Here is a 13,868-nt window from a genome sequence, read left to right on the forward strand (position 1 = left end):
TGTTTAGTTGAATATTACTATTTTTTATTTTTATAAAAAGGTTTTGAGTTCGGGTTTTAAAAATAACAATAAATTAAGTCAAATTTGAGTTCAATTTTCGGATATAAATGTAAGATTAATTTGAAAAAAAATTTAAACTTTTGTTTGATATCTAGATGATATGGATTCAAATAGGAGCGAAGGTAAAGGGAGAAAGCATTGAGCTCGACCCCCAAATTTTGATACGAGAAAATATATAATAAAATAAAATATATATTTAAAATAAATGATAAATCTCAAAACTACATGAAATGTTATAAATAAACTTTAATTTTGTACAAATTTATATATGTTTTTTAAAATTTATATATATGGAATTTTTATTTGATTCAATTTTCACAAATTATTAATATTATTATCCATATAATCATTTTATATTTACATATCACATATATAAATAATTAAATTGATCAATTTAAAAATAAACTAACGTGTTTATTTCTTTAAATACATATAATTGAATTAAAATTTATGTATAAAAAATATCTCTTAAAATAATAAATAAAATAAAAAATGAGGATAATACAACCTAATAAAGTGAGAAATTGTCATGTCTAGATGACTAGAAAGTCATAATTTCGTAGTTGAGTTAGGTTTAGGGTTGACTGCTTCCTATAAATTTAAGATAAAATATATAATCCATCTATTCTACAAAGCAATGAGTATTTAAATATGGAAAACAGAAGTCCTCATTGAGCTGCTTCTTTTGTTTTATTTTATATATATATATATATATATAGAAACAAAATTTAGTGAAATAAATGGATTGAAATGTTGATCTACATGTAGAAATATAAGACTGAATGTAAGAAGGTAATGATGATGAAGTTCCTAAGGTTTGAAAGGATAATATGATTGGAATGTGATGTGGTTTGATGGGTAAGGTTCGATTATTCATTTAAGTTTAAAGATTCATCTGAAATATGGAAATGTTTGAATAAAAAATGGGCTTAATCAAGATATAAGGCTCGTTTTCTATTCGGTCCGAGCTTATGATAGAATTATTTAGTTCGGGTTCGGCCTAACTCGATCCTGAATATATTATGTTATAATTATAATAGTTATATACGTTAAAATATAATAATAATATATTTTGTTATTTTGTTAATGCTCCTGTTTCATGGTATCTTTTAAGTTTCTGATACTTTATTTTAATGCACATTTTCAATGTATTGTTTTAGCAATTTTTAGTGTATTCAACTTTTTTTTTATTTTGTCTCAATGCAAAAAATAATTAAAAAAAGTTAAATATAGGTGGGCAGGATCGAGCCTCGAGCTTTTAGTTTTCTATTTCGGTCGAGTTTATGTAGAAAATTAGGTCTATTTTTCGGTTTGAGCTTGAGAAAAAAAAATAAGCATAAATGTTATGCATGGGGTTAGTCTAATAAGTCTAATATGTAGTGGCACTTCTAGAATAAAGTTGTAAGCACTATTTTATTTATTTATATAATTACACTAGTATGTGTGGTATTTGCTCTTGTGATGTGTGATTTTGTTAGAGGAGGAAGGTAGGTAGGCTTGAAAAAGAAATCAGTGTTATACCTACACCTTTTGAGCCAAACTTGCAGGTCAATGCCTTAAGCTAAAAAGGATGCCTTGCAAGCCCATAATCTCATTAGCCCAATACCTCGCAAGCTTGTTTCATCAGGATTACACCCCTAACATGGATATAGTATCTTCCATCCATGCCTTACAGATACCTATTTCCTAACATGGTAATTCATACCTACAACAATAAAACATCAATAGATCAATTAAATATCAATAAATCTAGAACCAATACATAAACAACACATGGAAGCATATAAACATCAAACAAAGGATCAGGACACACTCTCGTCTTGAATTCTCTCTTTCTCCTCTAATACTTTGATCTATCTCTCTTCCTCTCCTTGCACCCCAATCCTGTCCCCTTACCATTATCTCCTTCCAACTCTTCATCCTTCGAGTGAACTATTACAAACTACCACCACTTTCATCTTGAATCAACACCTTAATTAGATGAAGGCTTAAGCTCAAGAAAAGCAAGCATGCATGATACATAAGATGATTATATATCATCAATCAATTTTACATTAGTGTTCAGTGATAAACAACAAATTAAGGAATGGGAGAAACAATGATTTATATATATAATACCACTAAGTGAGAAGAATAAGAATCAAGAGAACGACAGCACCACAGTAACAATACAATACATCAAATTTTTTTCAGCAGCAAAGAGGGCAAACAATCAAACCATTCTCATTACACTTCATGCATTCACTTGACATCCCATCATCACCAATGATCTTATGACTACCATTACAAACGAAACAAAGCACAAACCTAACACCACCACACCCGTCACAAGCTCCATTACAATTATCCAAAGGGATACCATTGAAAAGCACCTTAAGCTTCCCCTGTTCATGTAATGTAAGTACCTCATCCGCTCCACCAATGTATCTACCCTTTATGAAAAGCTTCGGTGGCATCACTTTCCCACCCAAAATCCTCCATAGTTCTTCTTTATATTCACAATGCATTGATATATCTCTTTCGTAGAATATCACTTTGAAACTTTCGAGTAAGAACCGAACACTATTGCAATCCTCGAAGGTCTTTCGTATACCTTTGAGTGTCGTCGTGTAAAGTATGACCGACCCATCGCCTCCGGCCGGACACTTCTCTTCGAAAGCTAATAAAGGGTCGCTTTCTTCTTCTTCTTCTTCTTCTTCTTCTTCTTCTTCTTCTTCTTCTTTTTCCTCGATTCTTGGTTTTTTCTCGACATGATGGATCTCTTCATTCATCTTCATATGTTCTTTCACAGCTTGTTCAAATGCAGCTAATAATTTAGGATCGAAAAGCGTACACGAATTCAAATCCGGCCTCCGGAATGACGACACATCGATCTCCGATAACGGAACGGCGGTGGGTGAGCAATTCTGCCGACTACAATCCACATTCTCTGTCTCAATATTTGGCCTAATATTCTCTTTGTCGTCATCTTCTTCTTCCCCATCTTCGTCTTCGTCAGATTCAAGATCTTTCATTAGCTCTTCTACATCGATGATTTCAGGCTGGTTTTCTTTAATCATTTCTTGCTCCTCAAATTCTTTGGTGAACAACTTGGGTTGTTCATTGGGATTCGGTGTTTTCGTATAAGAATCAATAAACCCATCAATGGCAAGCACTTGAAGAACACGATCTGGCTTTAGGTAACCAACTGGTTTGATTGATTTCAGCTTCTTCAAGAATTTTCCTTTCACACTCTTCATTTTCCTTTTTTTTTTTCTCCCAATCCAGGAAACGAATCCCAGAACTTAAATTTGATCCAATTTGGACACCCAAAACAAGAAAATTGAAAATAAAATCAATGATTGAACCAAAGATTTGAGCTTTAGTTTTTGTTTGATGTACAGAAAGTAGGGGAAATGGGGGGCCGAGTTTTCAACGGCTAGAAAGCTGAATATATTTTAAATTTTTCAGAAAAAAGGGAAATTGGAATCCGATGTAGACAAATTACTTTTGGATACGCGAATTGAGCAATAAATTAATGACACGTGGAGATTTTATTTCAAAGACACATGGAATAGAGATAGGTGAGTTTAAATGAAATAGTGGTTCTGTAGAATAGAAAAGAGAGTGTATAACGGTCATAATGTGCTGTATAGGGGGTTTTCTTATTAGCTTTCTGTTTTTATTTTTTTTATTTTAAATAATATTTTTTAACTCACAAATTAATATTTAAATTATATTTTTTATCTTAATATTTAAATTTTGGTACCTAAATCGTGCATTTCCTGAACATTTTTTTAGTGACGAGCAATACCTAAACTACTATTTTTCTCATATTAGTACTTTAATTAATTCAATCGTTAGTGAAACCGTTAAAGTCTATTTAAAAAAAATAACCAATTAAAAATTGACATGTGACAAAAAATATAAAAAGCATTATTTTCTTACATATTTTTTCAGAACCGAAATGATAGTCGAATCGGTCGGACCAATTTCCGGTGTAGAATTAAAATATTATTGTGCATTTGTTTTTGGCACTTTGCCAAGAAACATACAGCAACTTGGGATTTGTAATTTTGTGGATCATTGGATTATGTATTTTTTAACAGAAAAATGAAAAAAAATCTAAAAAACAAATATAATAAATAAAAGAGAACCAAATTCCTTTGTGTAGAAGCATACAACATGAAGGAACCTCATTCTGATTGCAGGAAAAAAGGTTGAAGAAAATGGAAAAACCACCACCTGCTCCTTACAATGAGCATTGCTTTGGTACTTTTTACTATACAAATGTCAGTCCTATTAACAAGTGTCACGATCCGTGAGTAAGGCTATACGTGACTGGAGCTAAGTCTCGGCTCATAACACGAGAACATGAAGAGATGCATATGCTAAAGTTTTAATGCTTCTCTAAATCCAATACCAAAACTATGTTGTAAGCCTTCCTTCCCAGCACCAGCACTGCCAGCATTTGTGGCGACATGTCCTTTCTGCATCATGGCTACAAACTCGTTGTAGTCTATGCGTCCATCCTGCATATGATTGGTACTGTATACGGTAAGTGGACAAACGATACAGGCGACAAAGTGCTAAATAAGGTTTATTAATTCTTTCGAGCAACTTCATTATGCAAAGAGAGGTAACTTAAGACTTTGTTCTTGTTTTTGGTCAATATATGGTATAATGATTGTTTTAAAATGAAGAACTTACATTATCTTGATCGATTTCATGGATCATTTCTTCAAGTCGGACATCCTCTATGCCAAACTCTTCACATGCTTGTTGGAGTTCATCGGGAGTGATATAACCACTACCATCCTTATCAAAGTAGGAAAATGCAGCAAATAAATGATCTTCTCTCTCGATTTTGTTTAGGTGCAGTGTAGCAGCTACGAATTCCCCATAATCAATTGTGCCGCTATTATCAACATCAGCCTGTTTAAGAACACGTGTGCATTAGAGACAACTAATCATAGCTATTCATGATTGGATTTGTATTATGAATAGATCAAAGAGCAAATTGGTCATTTCTGTTAAAAATTTCACCCCTTTTGTACTATTAAAAACTAGCATGGCTGACAAAACAATGGCAAGTTTGCTTTTTGATCTAACATACAGGGACTAATTTGCCAATTTTTTTAGTAGAGCAGCCAAAATGCAATTCGACTCCTAATATAAGGGCCTCCATAGTACTTTTACCAGATTCAGAGTTGTTTATCTCAATATACTACATCCAAATTGGGTATCATACTTACTGCCTGCATAAGATCATAAATTTCAGACTCCTTAAGATTAGCTCCAACTCTTTTCAGTCCAGCTTTAAGTTCTTCGAAGGTGATTTGACCACTGTTGTCCGTGTCTATCATCTTGAACATTTCTCTGAGGCCGGCTATTTCTTCTTCAGAGAGATTCTCTGCAATCACCTGCCAGGCCAAAAGAAAGAAAAATCATGATAAACAAGTTATGATAGAAATCATGATAAACAAGTTATGATAGCTTGCGTATCCAGTGAAACCCCCCCTTTTCCCATAGCATGTACTCAGACTTACCCTAAGCACCATTTTCTTGAGCTTATTCATTGCCGAAAATTGCTTCAAACGACTTAAAACCGCAAAATCAAGGGGCTTGTTCGGTGCAACACCATCAACCTGTATCCAAGGGTGACCTGCATACAGTTTAAACAAATTAGTAATTGGAGAAAAAACCGAGGTGCCCTACCGAAATTTATATAGTATCTCCCTTTGGCATCAACATTTTATCTTATAAACCGTTTCTGTCTGTAACATGGATAGCATGACTTACATAAAACAGCATGTGCAGTTAACCGTTTCTTGGGGTCTCGAATGAGCATTCTTCTCACCAAGTCTTTTGCACTTTCAGAGATGTTAGGCCAAGGATCTGACTCAAAATCGAGGTCACCATGCAAGACTTGGTCGAATATACCTTCCTCACTTTCTACATAATGGCCAAAAAGGGAGAAAAAAATGTGAAGATCAAAACATAATCATACTGGAGTAAACCGAAAGAAGTGTCACTCAGCTAAATCAATTAAAATGGAAAAAATCTTGAGCATCAGCAACTTTCTTACCAGCCCAAAAGGGAGGAACACCACTTAAGAGAATGTAAAGTATTACTCCTGCACTCCAGACATCAGCTTCGGGACCGTAATGCTTTCGTAAAACTTCTGGGGCAACGTAGTATGGACTTCCAACCACATCCATAAACGTTTCACCTACATGGAGAAAGAGACTATTGAGGATTACAAAATGCAATGTTTAATGGCATGAATGAAATCTATGTAATAGAGAATTTCTTAATTTGCTGATTCAATAACATATTAGGAATTGAATCACTAACTTTCAGAATTCATCAGAACTCGGTCAGTCTTGGAGGTAAGAAAACCATGCAGTTTTAATGGCAAAATGTGGATCAAATTAAAAAGATTTTGTTAGCCTAAACACGGTAAAAGTACCATGGGAGGCCCTGCACTAGGAGTCAGATTGCATTTTACCCATTTTACTCAAAAAAATGAACAAATTAGTCCATGTACATTTAATCTAGGAGTCAAAAATTGTTGACATATAGGAACCAATTTTAATAGTAAAAACGGATAGGAATTTTAACAAAAAGACCAATTTGCTCTTTGAATTAACATATAGAGACTAATTTGCGCATTTTTTTAGTAAAGGGGACAATATGCAATTTGACTCCTAGTATAAGGGCTTCCCTAGTACTTTTACTGCCTAAACACTTACTAGCTCATGAGAGTCGAGAAAACACATACTTGATAAAGCTAAAATTTCAAGTAGCTTATATAATTGCTTCCCCTAATATGTTCGCTAAACCAAGTCAGCAAAGATAAGGCTTAAAATATGTACCAAATAAGCGCTCAGTTTATACCTGGCTTAAAGAACATTGATAATCCGAAATCAATAGTCTTAAGAAGCGAATCCTCTTGCTGGTTAACAAAAAGAAAATTCTCCGGTTTAAGGTCTCTATGCATAACCCCTAAAGAATGACAAGATTCCACAACCCCAACTATAGTCCTTGTAAGTGCAGCTGCCTTTCGTTCCGTATAATGTCCACGTTGAATGATTCTATCGAAAAGCTCTCCACCAGCACATAATTCCATAACAACATGAACCGCCATTGCATCCTCATAAGCACCTTTTATTGATATAACATTAGGATGCCCTGCCAAGTGATGCATTATTTGAATTTCTCTTCTCACATCCTCAACATCCTCATCAGTTAATAACTTTCTCTTCGCAATCGATTTGCAAGCATATTCTTTTCCAGTTGACTTCTCCACACAAAGGAAAGTCGTCCCGAATTGACCTTGTCCTAATTTTTTCCCCAAGCTATAATATTCCTTGAAATTTCCAGTCTTTGTTTGTAACACTGACTCAGTCCTCAACCCTGCACTAGACACCCTCTTCACATGAGGAGGCTTAGGTTTTTTCGGTTTTTTGGATTTAGTCTCTTGCTTAGTCTCCGATTTCGGCATTGTCATTTGTTCCGGAGGTCTGCTTTGAACCGGTAATGCTGATTCAGGTTCTTTAGATGCTAATTCATTCCCAGTTTCCCTATGAGAAACCGAGCCCTCAGGTGATCGGTTTGGCCACATTACGGCTGAAACAGATTGGAAAAACCCATTTTTCGAAATGCTTGGTCCTACACAAGTATTACCCATCTACTCTCTTTACACTTAAATTCCTTCCTCAATAATAATACCACTAATTTTCACATCTAAATCCCTAAACCAATTGATGGGCTAATAATCAAACACATAAAGATCTGATCTTTATATCACAAAATAAAAAAGTTGAAACAACTATACCTTACAAAATTAAGCTAAAATTTAACATGATTGAAGAGCCAAGTTCCAAAACAACCTAATTCGTTAAAAAGAACAAAAAAAGGGTCAGCAAAACTATAAATTACAAACTAATAACCCATCATTTCTGCTACAGCAATATATATATATATATATGTATACACACACACACACACATACAACTTTTGATATAAAAGAATTGAACAATTCAACTTGAAATGCTTCAAAAAAGAACAAAACAAAAAAAGAGAGAGTAAAGTTGAAGAAAACAAATGGGATAATACGGGTTTTACCAGGTCATAGGGTTTGGTGGGTGGGTGTCTTATCTTTTTAAAAGAAAGGCATCAACTTTGATAATATCAAATATGAACTTTATATATATATAAATTGGTATTAAAGAAATAGGAAGAGGCAGATACGTGGTTTTGGACATTAATAAAGAAAAAACGCGTTTAAAAGGGGTTCGCTGGAAATGGCCGGATTTTGGGTTTAATCTGAGGAAAGGACCACTTCGCAGCCGGCGGCCAGCAGCCATTAATTTGCCTTTCAAGGAAAAGATCAAAGAAGAAGGTTTGGTCTTTACTCTTTCTGTTTTTTCAACAGTTTGGACAATGGCTTCGTGTTCTGAACCAGACAATGGTATGGCATTGCTGACCCCTATGGACCATGCAATATAGAATATACTCTCCCTTTTTTTTTGATAAAAAAAAATTATATATACTTGATTTGGTGGCATATAAACAGCAATGAAAAGTTTGTACTAACTGATATCATTATTTTTTTTTTAATCTTTACATTATATATTACAATACATTTAATTCTTATGTATTATAAATTATATAATATAAAATATTACAAATATAAAAATAAATCAAGTCGAGCTCGGTTGTTCTTTTAAATGGACCTAATTTTTTATCCAACTCATTTTCAATTTTAATATGTTTAATATTATATCGTAAAATATGCAATTAAAACTAGGATAACGTATAGTAGCAAATGATAACACTATCCTATATATATTGTATAATTTTAATATGATTTTTAATACATATATACTATAATATTAAAAATTTAAGTCGATTAAATCTTAACTCGATTGGCATAAATATTATTATTTATGTAGGAAGACATGAATTCAAGTGTGCTGAAATGTTGTTGCAGCAAATCCACAAAACAACAATAATAATTACAATTTCATTTTTCTTAAGAAAAGAATATATTATTTCCAAATATAATATTGATGTGATGCTTTTTTCTTTTTTGCTTTCTTTTATTATTAAGCTGGATTTGCCCACATGGTGGACTCTTTATCTTCCATATCTACTTCACACAAAACCAAATCCCTCTCACCCCTTCATATCTCCTCCCCACCACCGCCACCACCACCACCACCGTGCCGCCACATTACACACAATTGAAAAAAAAAAAAACTTGTACATTTAGAGGGTATCAGCAACTAACCAGGGTGAATCATTGAATTTCAGCATGTGGGAATGGAAAATATTATATATATTTTGGTAATCATTTTCCATATCTTCCCATGTTTAGCTGCATGATCCCAACTTTAAAAAGAAAAACCTAAAATCCTATTGTAGAGAGCAATGCATCACACCATATTCAAAGAGTTTTAAACTATGCTGCTTCACCTGCATTTTATCAGCAACCCAGTAATTAGTTTAAGAAAAACACTGATATATATATATATATATATTTACTTGGACAGCAAGCAATATATATATGAAATTCTGCATTGAATTTGTTGAGGCCATATAAAAAAGAAAATCTGTACAGGCAAGAAACATCCACCAACCCTGTTGTTGACATTTAAAATGATAGGGTAGGCAGACACATTAAATGTATATTAAATAATATGACATGCTTTACCAGGTTGGTTGTTCTTACCTGGATTTAGCTGCAAGTGTTTCTCATTATTGAAGGAAACTATATATATGTAGTAAAAATCTAAGGCCTCTTCTTATTGTAACACTGTTAAAATTCTTTTACCAAATTCAGGTTCATTAAATCGTCATTGCTACGTATTTATTTATTTCAAACTGTTAAACCAGTAAAATTAACAGAAGAAGTTTGATGAGGTTAAACAATGGGCAGAATTTTAAAATCTGAAAAAGTAAAAGGACTAAATTTTAAATCTACAAAGAGTAGAGGGGCTTGTAGTATATAATTTAACCAAAAGATAAATAAAAAGGAGAATTATACCTTCCAATTCTTTGAAGGTTTTTGTTTATGATATGGGGAAATGATGGTTGTGATTTTTATATTTGGCATGTGCTAAAATGAGAATCTTGACCAATTGCCACAAGCATTCTGCATGCAACTTCAAGCAACTTGCCTGTCGAAAAACATTTAGGGAATAAAAAAAAAAATTAGTCATTACACAATCACGTTTTGTTTTTTAATTGAAAGTACAGAAGATCAACTGATACCTACATATTAACTTCATGAAAATAACACCCCATCTTAAATAAATTAATGATTGATTGGACAGAAAATATAAGATCCTGTAAGCAAATTATATTACTTAAGCATTCACAAATCACTAATATCATATTAACCTTTGACATTCTCAAACTTAACTACCACGTTGGGTCTTTATGGGGGAGGGGGCGTAGAAATAATTATAAATTATCGGGGTTAAAGTGCAATTTTACCATTATACTAACATGGCAAATCTACCCTTTTTTGGGGGGCCTAGGCCACTGCTTGCCCCCTTTGCCTTCCTCCCTGCTAGGGTCTCGACTAAATGCAATTTAGACAAGGAAACTCCAAACATATCAATGCGGTCCCTTTGAAACAAAGTTGTTGTAATAAGAAGAAATACAAGAATAAAGAAATGAGTTTATTTAGGAGAGAATGGGGTATGAAGATTCTTCTAAAGTCTTAAAAAAATGGGAAAATTTGTCTTGTTATGGTTGAACTTTCATGGTCTTTTGTTACCTTGACAAAGTTTTATAAGCTACTTAATTCCAAAACAACCCCTTAAAAAAGCAATTATTTCCCATAATAGAGACCTTTTACCCACACTCTTTACTGTATCATAAAATATCCATGTCTAACATAGATATAGAATATAGGGATTGGATTTACAAAGGCAAATCTAAAAAAAAATGTTGTATGGGTAGCCATTAAAGTTTATGAAAAAGATAGGGGAAAAGGTGATGAGTCATGTCATTCAAATAATAAACTTGAAGAGGAGGTTTACGAAACACTCATTCCTCACAACCACCCGGGTGATATATGTTAAAATTCCAAATCACAGCTCTCCAGAGAGGTTAAGAATATTATTGGGATAACCAGAACTTAGTAGCTTTTCTCAATTTGATCCCTGAACTTAAACACATGGCACTATGAGATTGTTTTATGTCATCACAAAAAATTCAGAGTTTTTTAAGTGATATCATCGTACCTTAGCGGAAAAAGCTGCCAAGTAGTAGGACTAATGTGGGTAAAAAAGTTGGAAGACCAAGGTGAGAAGAATTGTGAAATTCAGGGACTAAAATGTTACATGTCAACTGAACTCATTAAGACATTAGTAAGCAACTAAACTCATTGGCAAATTGTTGATTAAGCTAAAGTAGGTGAGATTAGTCAAGAACAATGGAATTAGAAAAAGACAAACTCCACTACTAAATGACAATCTATTCATGATTTAGATGATTTATCTAGTTTCTTACCTGCCACAAAACTAAGGGCCCTTTGGATGAGCATTTAACTCCAGTTTAGTGCGTTTTTAACTTTTTTATTGTCTCACACTAGAGTATCTAATATCACCGCCACCACTATTTTTACACTAACTGCATATAAAGATACTGCCCATTCAAAAGGGAATGTCCTAATCCTTTGTTCCAAGGCATTGCTTAACTTTAGCTTTTACATATTTTTTTAAATTTATTTTTCAAGTATAAGCTATCTTTTTTGTGTGGATGTGAATATAAAACTTAAAGTATAAAAGAAATTTATGATTAATTGCCAAAAGAAAGAAAATGGAAGAAAAATAATCACACACCAACCCTATATTCCTAAAATTATTATCATTATTATATAAAAATATACCCTTTGACCTATGCTGACCCACCGACACTCCCTAACCCGCCAAAAAATTCCCGGCGACCACCCTACCATTTTCTTGCCGCTACCCACGAATTATAAAATAACAATAAAATAAAATAATAAAGGGTAATAATTTTAGTTACCTCTTCTGGGTTTCGCTGTAGCAACTTTGATAGTCTTCTTTTCTTCTTTAGTTTTCTCTTCAGGCGGGAAAAGTACACCGTCGATACCCTGCACCGAGATCCTTCCGTCGGTATAAATGTCCGGGTCGAACAGATAAGCGGATCCATCGGCGTGCCCGAATTTAACAGACCCATCAGCTTCTTGAGCTGATACTTTGTGTGGTAACCTCAATGTATCGTACGATACTTTCCCGAATCTTCTCACCGTATTGTACATACTTTCTTCGGTTTGGTACTCCGGGATTATGTGATAATAAATGATTTGTTCCGGTGCGCCGGGTTCGCTTAATTGATCAGTGGTTAACTTAGCCATGGCTTCATCGTTGGGTGCTAATACAGTTAAAACGTAACCCTCGGAAACTAATCGACCCATTTCAGTGGCTAATGATGTTAAATTCACTAATATATCAGCCATTTCATTGTACCCACCGTATTGAATTAGTGTTTGAATGAAATCTTTGACTTGCCTCATTCCGTTGAAATGATGGTGAGGTCCACCGGGTCCTGGAGCTGGTGCCGGGGCTAGTGATGGACCTGGAGCCATTGCGTCGTAAATCGGAAGAACGGGTGGTGAACCGGGTTTCACTGGCGGGGCGGGTTTCTTCAAACGGTGGGTTCTTGGATCAACTTCGGGTGCACCTTCTGGTTTCACGGCGGAGATTGAACGGAGATTTCTCCGACTGTTGAAATCTTGTTGTACTGATTGAGGGATTAGTAACTGTTCGATGCCATGGATAACCCCATCTGGACGGTTCACAGCATTTGGGTTAATAACCTTAGCGCTACCAATGAATTTAACCCCCATTGAATCTTCACTCGAGAGCTCAACATTGTGATTTGATAACGTACGGTGAAGGATCGATCCCGATGTTGAATTAGGCCATGAATGTGGCTCAATCCTAGTCGGCACAATGTGATAAAGCAATAGAGTTTGTAAGGATTTAAGATTACCAGGTTCCAACAAAAACCGCTTGAATTCAGGGTCTAGATTCCGTTCAAGAGCTTCATTTTTAGGAGCAAAAATGGTAATATTATGCTTTCCCACAGATTCTTCTAAGCTTTGTAACAACAAAGCTTTCTCCACTAATTCAGCAAGCTCCGTATAATGCGAGTCTAACAAGGCCACAAGCACCGAGTTAGAACTGATTTGACCCAAGTTTTTAGCCACGAATGGGGTTTCTTGTAACGCCATTGAAACCCCAAAGCCAGAGAGCAAGAGAAGGAACTTGAAGAACAACGAAAAACCCATAATCGCCATTGAACAAGCTTAACAATTTCGTCGTGAGAAAATGGGATTATAATAAAACCAATGAAACACACAGAGGAGAAAGAGAAGCAGGGGAAGGTTTTAATTTGCTTCAAAGATTTAGCTTCGTTGTCCGTTTACCTTTAGCTTTAATTTGTTGTTCATGTTTCTCTTTCTATCTCTCTAAGTTTCTCACCTTTTAGTTTCGCTGTCACTGTCAAGTTGCCACATTGCTGACGGTTATGTGGTCTTTTGGTTTGTACCCAAGAAGATGAAGTGGTAATTAATAAATGGTGAGGAAGAAAAGAAAAAAGGGGTTAATTTTATAACACCTCCTCATATTATAGTTTGTTTAATTTGGTCCTTGAATTGTGAAACTGATTAAGTCTTTTAAAGTTTCAATATCAGTAATGTCGCAAGCCAATTGGTTGAATCGAGAATCAACTGTGTCGTATATAATAAAAAACAGAATAAATTTTGTGAACCGATAAAAAAC

General features: G+C 34.2%; 3 protein-coding genes across 4 annotated transcripts; all 3 read right to left on the minus strand.

Annotated features, from left to right (window-relative positions):
- Nucleotides 1–2,147: 2,147 nt before the first annotated feature.
- Nucleotides 2,148–3,482, minus strand: LOC105782205 (uncharacterized protein At3g28850). The gene has a single exon (XM_012606771.2). It carries the CDS (start codon nt 3,297–3,299, stop codon nt 2,250–2,252), a length of 1,050 nt encoding a protein of 349 aa, XP_012462225.2. The 5' UTR covers nt 3,300–3,482; the 3' UTR covers nt 2,148–2,249.
- A 683-nt stretch (nt 3,483–4,165) lies between these two features.
- Nucleotides 4,166–8,551, minus strand: LOC105783347 (calcium-dependent protein kinase 1). The gene is made up of 7 exons (XM_052626590.1): nt 6,940–8,551; nt 6,128–6,271; nt 5,842–5,994; nt 5,589–5,704; nt 5,295–5,462; nt 4,750–4,974; nt 4,166–4,571 (listed from the first exon to the last, which is right to left on the minus strand). The coding sequence occupies exons 1-7, from the start codon at nt 7,730–7,732 to the stop codon at nt 4,431–4,433; spliced, it is 1,740 nt and encodes a 579-aa protein (XP_052482550.1). The 5' UTR covers nt 7,733–8,551; the 3' UTR covers nt 4,166–4,430.
- A 405-nt stretch (nt 8,552–8,956) lies between these two features.
- On the minus strand, nt 8,957–13,533 carry LOC105783207 (fasciclin-like arabinogalactan protein 15). Of its 2 annotated transcripts, XR_008192859.1 has the most exons (3): nt 12,088–13,532; nt 10,094–10,226; nt 8,957–9,522 (listed from the first exon to the last, which is right to left on the minus strand). XR_008192859.1 is itself a non-coding variant. In XM_052626683.1 (2 exons), exons 1-2 carry the CDS (start codon nt 13,382–13,384, stop codon nt 10,150–10,152), a joined length of 1,374 nt encoding a protein of 457 aa, XP_052482643.1. In that variant the 5' UTR covers nt 13,385–13,533; the 3' UTR covers nt 10,093–10,149. The 2 variants fall into 2 exon arrangements, 1 of the variants encoding a protein (XP_052482643.1); XM_052626683.1 differs by lacking the exon at nt 8,957–9,522 and having other exon boundaries at nt 10,093–10,226; nt 12,088–13,533.
- Between the last annotated feature and the right edge of the window lie 335 nt (nt 13,534–13,868).

The sequence above is a fragment of the Gossypium raimondii genome, chromosome 13, assembly GCF_025698545.1.
Source record: "Gossypium raimondii isolate GPD5lz chromosome 13, ASM2569854v1, whole genome shotgun sequence".
Classification (NCBI taxonomy): domain Eukaryota; kingdom Viridiplantae; phylum Streptophyta; class Magnoliopsida; order Malvales; family Malvaceae; genus Gossypium; species Gossypium raimondii.